The sequence below is a fragment of the Charadrius vociferus genome, unplaced genomic scaffold (genome assembly GCF_000708025.1).
Source record: "Charadrius vociferus isolate BGI_N301 unplaced genomic scaffold, ASM70802v2 scaffold751, whole genome shotgun sequence".
Taxonomy (NCBI): Eukaryota; Metazoa; Chordata; class Aves; order Charadriiformes; family Charadriidae; genus Charadrius; species Charadrius vociferus.
The window spans coordinates 457,067-467,229 of NW_009646956.1; the positions used below are offsets into that span (position 1 = coordinate 457,067).

Consider the following 10,163-nt stretch of genomic DNA (forward strand, 5'->3'; position numbering starts at 1 on the left):
TGGCAGAGTAGGACATAAAACTGGGCGTAGATCTAGAATGTTGTCTTCTTCAAAACAACAGTGTGAACCCACCTAGGATCATCCTCTCCCCTCGCAACCACAATGTTATGACGGTAGTCACAAGTCTCTAGATGTTTCTTTCTTAGTGGGAGAGTCACAGGACCAACACAAAAAGTTGGGCCTTCACTAGTCTAAACAGGGATTAATGAGAGCCCTAATTACGAACCCTTTAGGGGCAAAAGTCATTCCTGGGATACATCCCCCCATTATATCTTCTAGCTACAGGAAGGATATAACAGCCAGTCGGACACTAGAAAAAGCTACAGGCAGGATCTTGCTTTGGGTAGGCTTCATACCTTCCTTGTTCAGGGTATGTGGTCCCATAAATCAGCCGTTTTCCCATTGGGAAATGCTGTTGTGTCACCAGGAGGTGAAGTCAGTGAAGGGGCTTCTTCGGTGGCAGAGATGTTTGACAACCCAGGTCATCAAGACCATTTCTCTCCCTGCCCTGACCACTCATCAGGATGCTCAAGGCTGATAACTGCTCAGCGCTGCCCCTTTTCGCATCTGCTAACTCCAGAGCAGGACAAAACACATCCCTCCCAGTGCTTCACCCCAGAAACCTGCATCTCCTGCTTCTTCCAGGAAGCCGTATCTCTCGGCAGCTGGCAGGAGAGCATCAACATGTGGTGAGTTGAGCCCATTTATCACAGTATGAGGCAGCGTCAGGTGGGGAGGGAGTCATAGGGGGCCAGAAGGAAAGGCACACATGCAGAGCTCTCCTGGTACAAGGCACCACTGTGAACCACATTCCCTCCTTGGAGCAGCCAGCTCCAGGAGGCCCTTAGCATCATAAATGGTGGCAGGAGGCAGATGAGCTGCCCCTTGAAAAGGTCTGGCCTGGCTCTGCTAGGTCTCCTCGTCCCAGAGACATAGCTGTTTCTGCGGCACATAGTAATCAAAAGTGTAGCCCTTCTGGCAGCTGCGGATGCCACATTTGTAAGAAGAAACCTTGCCCCCAGCATCGCGACTTTTGCAGTACTTCAGCATGCACGGGTACCACTCGATGCTCAGTGAGTAGCTGCAAATGCAGGGTTTCCAGCGGTCGGCACACAGCTTGCATCGCTGCAGGTCAGGGAGGTCAGATGTCTGTGGCAGGACCTCGAACATTGAGCCATCTACCCCTGCAGGAGAAAGAGGAGAGATGTTGCTCAGGGCGCTGCTGAAAGGCAAGGCCAAAGGAGACAGCCACCGAAGTGAGCTTTGCTCTCTCTGCACAGTCTCCAGGACAGTTGAGGAGAACAAGGTTAGACAGAGTGCACTTCCAGGGCTTTTTGGGCACAAGTCTGAATAGGAACCATGGGAGAAGAAAGGGCCATAGGGAAAATAAGCCAAAAGATAGAGTATGCAAAGTGTATTTCTTCTCGGTGATGAACCAGGTTAAAGGTTACCTTGAAAATACCCGCCCAATCAGGTTCTCGAGGAGAGCACCACTGAAAGAAGTCATGTACGCTAGCAAATAGGACTAGTGCAATGTGATGTGCAAGCAAGCGATACACGTGCCTTATCCACCATAGAGACAGTGAAAGAGAAGCCAAAGTGATCTCTCCTGATCACCAGAAATCTGGCAGGAGAGATCACAGCAGAGTGCCAACTTGCTGACAAGAGTAGTTCCATCAAAGCTGAAGGAAACTTACCTTTCTCCAGCCAAAATTTGACATCTTCTTCTCGGGTGTAAATTGCTTCTTTGGCCTCTGCACAGACATTGTGGATGTGAGAGCTGAGCTGGGCACCCTTGCTGAAGTTGACAGCTACATCCATGCTGAGATGCTCCAGGCCCCGCACCTCCTCAGCCTGCCGCACTGTCCTGGGATTTTTCTGCAGAGGGTGAAATAATGAAAACCCGAATCCTGCTCGCAGCAAGTTATTCCTTATAGTACATCACGATTTCACACCAACATACGAAGATGTGTAAAGGGATGTTCCTCTGTAAATGCACCTGCATCCTATCTGGATGGAAGGCACTTAAAAAATTCTTGTCGATGCTGAAACCAATGATAGCTTACTACTTCTCTGATTTGCCTGTGCTTGTTTCTCAATGTTTTATCATGACGAATGGTCCCAAATCAGTACTTAGTTCATTGGGCAATGTAGGGCAAGGATTTTCATGGTGATCACTCTAGCCATCCACTTACCCTTTGACACAGAATAGGCTGAACTAAATCACGCGTCCTTCTAGTTCATTAGTAGATTAGGATCAATACTATTGAAGAACTTAGTTTAATACCGAGTCCCTCAAGCAGGAGGGGTGGTCAAAGGTGGGTCTAACAGCTGAACCACTGGGCAGCTGCCTGGGAAGAGTATCCAGGCAGGACAGGTCTAGGAAAACCTGGATGGCCTGGAGGATGGAGCTGGCACTGAAGCCAGCTGCAGGGTGCCTCTTACCTGCCGCAGCTTTGCCATAGACTCGCTGGGGATGATCTCGTTGCGGTGAAGTCGTGTGACGAAGCAGAGCGCTTGGAACTGGCTCTGGCCCCTCTCCAGCTCCCCTAGGATTAAGGCACGGAAGATCTTCACCTCCTGACAAAGAGATAAATAAACAGAGTGAGAGTCACAGGTCTCTGGCATCAGTGGGGTGAACCGAGAATCAGGGTCAAAGAGAAAGGCTCCAGCTAAAAGAACAAAGTCAAAGGTCTCATACTTCAGCTACCTGAGTACAGGGGTGTAGTCCCAGATTCAACCCCACCCAAAGGTCTACAGCATAATAACCGGTGTCTGTAAAGAAGTAAGGATTTTCGCAGTCCCACTGTGGCAAGAACAAATTGCTGCCAGGTCACATCCCATGTCCACAGCTTCCTCAAACAACTGGGGGTTTCCATCCTTTACCGAAGGGAGGCAAGCCTCCATGGAGCCTCGTTTTGTTTTGTTAAACAAGTATCACGTAGCCATTATCTCCATGCATTACTTAGGGTGAGCAGTCCCAAATTTCCTCTGCTGCCTTCCCTCACTTGCTTCTGAGCAACTGGTGTCCTGGAGAACAATTTATTCATTTCTGAACCCAACAGCATACAGAATAGAAATGGAAGTCAAATTGTTAAAGCCAAAAGGAACCCTTTATGATCAGCTGCAGCTGACCACCTTTTCTGCCACAGTCAATAATTTTCGTGTTTTATATAGAGAGCTTCTGACATGGACTGTAGTCCATCTCCAAAACCAGCCTAGAAACCAGTCATAGTTACCTTCATGTAGACTCACAGAATACCTTGTTCAATAGCAAAACATCCCTATATCCTGTTTTAGTGTAAATCAACACTGATTTCTAGGCAGGTATCAATTCATCTGGCTTCTGGGGCACTTGTACACTCTGTGGGAATCTGCAATCCCCTGTCTTGGTGTCAGACCATACTACTACAAGGGCTACGCAGATGGATCAGAACAGTGCCTCCTCCTTAGTATGAATAACAATTATTGCCTTTCGGCACCCACCCGCAGCCTACGGTCTTAACAGTGTCCTCCACAGAGAACGGCACAGACATTGGTGGCTAGGGACCAGCAAGCAGAAGCTATGCCAAGCTGCTAAGATCATCCCTCTCCTCCTGAGCTATTCCCTCTACATGGCTCATAAGCTCGGCTTCTTCCAAACCTCCTTCTGCCCCAAGAAGAAGGGAGCCTTTCTCGTTTCTACAAGCTTTAGCAGTGTCCATGATGAGTTTTTCTGCAGACTAGCTCATACACCCACTATTTATTCCCTGCCTTCTCTTCCATGTCCAGAAGAGAAAAGGGTATGCATTTCAGTGCACATCTGGACAGCTGAAAGAACAGCTGCACTCTGGGATGTGTTTCTCTCCCCAGGACAGGAGAAAGGATTTTACTGGGTGCATTTGTTGACTATAAACTCACCACAAGAACAGGACATCAAGGAGGTTTGGGAAGAAAGAGATACCAAAAATGCTTGCAAAATCACTATGGAATAATTATTTTTTGACAGCTTTAATGAGGAGAATTCCCACTGAGACACTGGCACCACTGGAACGACCCATGTTCCCATGCACATTTAGTCCAGCTGCACTCTTCTGCTGTGAGCTCCCATGCTGTGCAAGACCCAAGGATGAGTAGACTAAAACTAGTAGTTGACCCTGGCATATTCTTCAGCTGCAGATTTAATTTTAATTCACTTTGAACAATCAGCATTCAGTCTGGAAAAAGCAAACAGGGATAGTCGTATTTTGCACTTGGGCCGAAAACCTCTACAGGCAGGAGGTTAAAAACAGTGCAGTACTTCCCAGGTTGGAGGCACTTTTGTAAAACGAGAACATGCTGAGCAACTGATTAATGCTTCTGATCTGCCTATTTAAGAATTAGCCTTCAGATACCCAACTCTTTCCTCCTCACAGCTGACGTGTACGAGAGGTGCACAGCTCTCACTGCTCCTAGCAAATAGTCCAGAGCTCCCAACTGATCCCACGCAACCGCAGGTCCTTCGCTCTGCCTCCAAAGTCCAGGGCCCAGCTGCCCCACAGAGTCCACATAACCTCTGGCAAAGATCCCTGCAAAAATCATCATTGAGAAAGTTCGTTGGTAGGGGAGGGAAGGAGGGAAAGAAAGAGAAAGGTGGGGAAAGGTGTTCTTGCAGTGGAGGAGGTACAGATGCAGAAGAAAAGACCAAGACAGAGGACAGTAAACATAAATGGAGTGGTGTCCCACTGCATGACCTATCCTTTCCTCCACTCCCAGATCCTCCTTTCTCAGAAAGGCATGGCTGATCTCCCTCACGTCTCCCCGCTCCTGCCCCCGGGCACACACCCAGCCGGCCCTCTGCTCCCCACCTGCCTGCTACAGCCCCTTCCAGCTGAACCAGAGAGGCTCTGCGCCTGGCTGCCCGGTCGGGTACATTAAACAGCAAAGCCAGATCTTTATCTAAGTCAGCTATTCCACCAGCCCTGCTGACGCTGCTGCCTGCGAGAGCTGCCATCCTCGATGCCTGCAATCCACCCACGCTGGGCTTGGGTCCCCCAGCGAGGGGGTCGGTTCTCCTCCTCCTCCCTGCATCCCCAGTGCTTCTGGCCCATGTCCCTCTCCCAGCTCTGTCTCGCTCTAAAGGAAGCAACTCTACCATGGAAAAGGCCCTGGTGTTGCCTGCAGTCTAGGTGTTAGGCACTCTTCAGTGCCCGCTCCCACATCAGGGACTTTCATTACGTTTGTTGATACCAAGGGAGGTGAACTGGGAAAGACAGGAATAGCCCAGGTTTGCTGGCACTGAGAGAAACCCACCTCCACCTGGCTCCAAGCAAACCCAAAGCAACCCTTACTGTGGGTTTCAGAGCAAGGCTAAAGCTGTGCTGCACGCTGGCCCGTTTTCTGGGAGACATGTGCCCTGCGGTAGCCACTCTCTCCTGACCAAGAAGTCAGTCTCCTCTTTTCCCCTGCCCTGCCTCACCTCTCTGTCTCAAAGCCTCGCCTGGCTTCCCCCAGCCTCCCTGCCCTGGCTACGCAACCTCAGGTGGAGCAAGAACCGAACCTCGTCACATCAAAAATACGTCACGCTTCTCACACAGAAAGAGTCACTGAAGATTTTCCTCCTCAGAGAGCGCCTTTCCCTCCTCAGCCACCTCGCCTCTTTCCCACCAGCAGCAGGAGGGTGAATCAGTGCCAAGGTGGGTACCGGGCCAAAGCAACAAATGGCACCCTTAATTCTGGGTTTCCGCAAAATTTCCCAGCAGGGAACAAGTCCCAGCAGAACATTGCCTTTGCAACGCAGGGACTCTCCAGATGAACTCATCACGGGGGCGGTGAGAACCTTTGGCCCTGCCCCGCACTCGTGTGGCGCGTACAGTTACAGCTATTGTGTAGGTCTGGACGACAAACGCTCAGTGTAACAGAGAACAACCAGTTCTGCAGCCGCGCTCTAACCATGGCACTGGAGGTAACCGCAGCCTTGGCTTTCGCAGTGAGGGGGAAGCAGCTCCTCTTTCCTAAAGGCAGAAAGGAAATCAGTGCACTGAGCTCCCAACAGCCCAGGTTGCCTGCACCTACCAAAGGGACTTCCAGCAAAGAACTAGCCTGCAAGGAGGAGCAGGCATTGAACTTCTTCCTTCCTCACGCTGTCCTCAGCCAGCTCCTCCAGGGACTGTCATCTGGGGTGTGAGAACAATTCAACCTCCATTTCTAGGGTTTATCCAGTAGAGACTTACAAGCTTGTGTGGTCTAGATCTGAGCCCAGCATCTCGACTTCATGTTGAGTGGAGCAAACCAGTTCCCAGGGAAATAAATTATTTCAGTGCCTTCCTCCCCACAACCCGTTCAGCTTTCCTGCCAAATTTTTCTCCCCCAAGGACATCAGGGCTGCTGTGGGACCCACTTTTGTCTTTGCTGTCACATCGCTGCTCAGAGCAGGGGGTACATGCAAGGGGGATGCGCTGCTCAGGGCACTGGGTAACACCGACACCCCTGGGCCCGATCCCTTCCCCTGTCAGCAGCCTTTGCTGTGGTCAGGTCCCTGCCTGCACTGCCCTGGAGGAACAGCTAGAGCTGGCCGGAAAGTCATTGTGCTTGTAGAACATAGAGAATATGTCATTGCATCCACACTAGGGGTCCAGCCAGCTGAGTTACCCTGGCCAGCTGAGGATCATGGGTTTTTAACCCCGCTCCTACTGGAAATGGCTAGAATGAAGACACGTTGGTGCACTGCCTCGTATACTCAAGTATCTATCTATAAAGGCAAATTAAGGATGTGCTGGGAGAGAGGGAAAAAAACCCACATTTTCAGAAGCAATAAGGTTTGACGCTGATTTTTGCAAGCACTGAGCAGCCAGAAATCCCCACAATGCTCTGAGATGCCTAGAAAAACATCCTCATGCTCAGCACCCACAACCTGAGGGATGCCTAAAAGTAAGTGTCAGAGTCCTCTTTTGAAATTGCATCCTACCTAACAAGTGCTTTCCCCAAAGCTGTGGATGGAGCAAAGGGCAGCTCTGGTGTAAGGCAGGAGTTGAGCCCTCCAGCCCTGTGCTCAGCTGAGCAGCCGTCACGCTGCCTTTGCGTGCGGTACAGCTGCCATCTACCCACACCTCACTGATCTGTTCAAGAGAGCGTTTTTAGGTACCTCACTACAGCTCAGGGTAACAAACAGCACCACATTTTAATGAGCCCACCCCATCCCTCCCACCCTCCCAGAGGGTACTGAGGGATCCTTTTATATGTTTGGTATCTCTGCAGATAAGAGACTGCTTTCCAAATTACGCAGATACCATGTTTGGACAGATGCTTTCCTTACCACCTGGTCATTTAGCACCTAACACGATGGACACCTGGCCTAAGGAAATTCTCAAAGCACCACCCCAGACTATCACATAACATCAACTTTATTAACAAGGAAACGGAAAGAACTGGCAAGCACAACCGTTAGAATGCCGTTACCCATTCTTTCTCCCTTGTGTTTCCTACACAACTTTTCCAGCAATCAAAAGGAAGAAGAAACTTCTCTATATCTTTGTGCTGACCTTGGAATAAAACCACCCACTTTGTTCTCAGGCCACTGTTTAACAACTGGCAAGATCATGTTATTCAAGTTAGATACAACATTTAGGGTTGCTGTCCCCCCTCACTCTTTTTTTTTTGCAATACATTTTATGCCTGACAGTACTACACAGGAAAAGAAGAAGCGTTTTCATCACATTCTTTCAAACTACAAGAAAAGAAAGAGTCTTCACTACTGCGTTGCCCAGAAAACATCAAGTCCCAGTTTGGACTCCCACTGACCAGTTCGTGCTGCACTGGAGAATGAGAAAAAAACCCTGGTGTGCTCTGAGGACATGACTCCTTCAGATTCAGCTCTGGAGGGGAGGCAGGAGTGGAAGAGAAATGAAAATTCCACCTCGGTGGAAGACCCAACCACTGCTCAAGTCCAACCCAGCATCCACCACTGTCAGAGCAGAGAAACGAACCATGATCTCATTGTAACTCCTTTCTTCTCCAAGCCCTGGTCTAGCAGCAACTCCTTGTCAGCAAGAAGAAAAATAAAAAAAAATAAATCTGCTTTTGGACTAACCCCCTGCAGTTTAAGCCAGAGAAGTGGAAAAATCATTTGTGCAAAAACCCCAGCATCCTGGCCACAGCATGAACGCAGAATCTAGCTTGGACAAGCCAGATCAACAACCCCAGCTGCTTTTACCAAGGCTGAGAGCTTCAAGACCGTCTCTCTGGAGAGAAGAAGTTGTGTAATGTTAGAGAGATGAGCACCAGAGCAGAACAGGGAAATGCCTGCATGCAGCCAGGACAACAGTTCAGAAGGGGAAGCCTGGCCAAGCAGCTGCCTGCTCACATCATTACTCACTGCACCACAAATTCATCTCCTCGGTCCTTTATGTCTTTCTAGCTTTTTTCAGCTATTTTCCAGCAAAGCCATAGAACAGAGAGCACCAGCACCCAACTGTTCTAAACCCAAAGATTAGGAATGGATTTCTGCAAGTCTGATGCTTGCAAAGCCTTCCAGGGATCATCTCCTGTGTATTTCCAGCAGGAGCTGAGGGGACACATGGAGCTAAGGATTTAACATACTGAAGTCAAGACATCTTCAGACAACACGTCTCGAGAAGCAGCTCACTTATAATACGGGAAGAGCGAGACAAGAGCTAGCATATACTTTATTGGGTTTGTAGATGAGATTTGAGAGCAAGCTTCCCTCAAGAAGAGATGAAGAAAGTGAAAAATGCTGAAACAATCAATAGCTCAGGACACCAGAGGTCCCCAGATTGCATCCCAGGCTCTCAAAGGGCCTACCTAGAGGGTCTCTAATGAGCTTGGGTTTCCCTTGTCTAGGACTACACTGTGGTAGGTAAGCTTGCAAACTGCAGGCTTAGAAGCCCTCCCTCCCTCCTTTAACTTCCCTCGTGTGCTGTATCTTCTTGGATTTTTTTTTTATGGGACTGCTTCCCTGCAGGTGTGATGGAGTACACCGAGCACGCCATCACATCCAAAATCACCATGGCTTCTATTAGCACCTCAGACAGAGGTGGGCTTGACCCTGCACTCTCCAGATGGAAGAATGCCATTTGAGAGGCTCACATGGAGACCAGGGCCAAAGAGCATAGCTGAAAGCAGAAGAGGCACCAGAACAATCCCTGGCAGAAGGCTCCAAGGTTCACAACAGGTTGGGACACAACACCTTCCTATTTCGTGGGTTTGAGCTTCTTCCTGCCGCAAACCAAAGTCCACCTGAGCAAACACTCTGAATGGAGAGTTGGAACAAGTTAACACTGCCATATCACCCACACAACAGCAAACAGCTCTTCCCTGTGTGACAGAGATTTTGCTGCATCCAGCCAGGCTTGGCGTGCTCTGAAGAATGCCACACTGGCCCAGAAGCTACTGTCTCCTGCTGAGAAGCGTGGGATCTTGGGCTTGAGCTCAGTAAGCATCACCTCCCTGCAGAGAGGCCACCGCTCACCTGCTGGGCCAGGAGGAAAGGCTCCCCTTATGGGAGGGCAGTTGTCAGTCCCACAGTCAGACACTTCCCACACCACAAACTCACACACACGCTCCCAAAGACAGCGGGAGTCTGCCTCAGGAACTAACTGTACCCCACGTGTACTGTGAAGAGAGATGTCCTAGAGATACAGCAGAGCATAAGCACCTCCATCCAGGAGTCTGGAACCTGCACTCTCCCCACCGCACGGACTCTCCCGCCTGGCCCTGCTCCGTGCCCAGCTGCTGCTGTGCCTGCCACGCAGAAAAACCGTGCTACTCACAACTCAGCAAAGAGAAACAGAGCTGCTAGGGTCGGCTGGGTGCGGGGAAGGCTCTGCCACCCATCCCACCGGGACCTTGACCACCTATTTCCACCCCGGAGGCAGCCCAGGTTACAGGTGTAACACCGCTGGGGACAGCAGCCTGCCTAAAAGCTCGGAGCTACGCATACGTGTGGGAACTGCTCCGCAGAGCCTGCAAACAAAGACCCCCCCACACGCGAAAGGACCCTCCGCTCCTCAGAGGCACTTCTGGCTGCCGGACCCCCCGCCAGGCTTTTCCCACGCTCCAAGCGGGTCCCGGGTCCGGGGGAACCGCGTGTACCGACGGCACCAGCGCTCAGCCCACAGAAAACACGCGCCGGAGCCCTCGACCCGCTCCTCCGGCTCAGCCCGCCCGCGGACCCGCGGGGTGAGAAG

General features: G+C 50.5%; 1 protein-coding gene across 1 annotated transcript; it reads right to left on the reverse strand.

The window, feature by feature from the left end:
- Window positions 1-706: 706 nt before the first annotated feature.
- OAF (OAF homolog (Drosophila)) lies at window positions 707-4,972 on the reverse strand. Its single transcript, XM_009895155.1, has 5 exons — window positions 4,804-4,972; window positions 4,426-4,547; window positions 2,446-2,580; window positions 1,698-1,878; window positions 707-1,184 (listed from the first exon to the last, which is right to left on the reverse strand). The coding sequence occupies exons 1-5, from the start codon at window positions 4,970-4,972 to the stop codon at window positions 910-912; spliced, it is 882 nt and encodes a 293-aa protein (XP_009893457.1). The 3' UTR covers window positions 707-909.
- Between the last annotated feature and the right edge of the window lie 5,191 nt (window positions 4,973-10,163).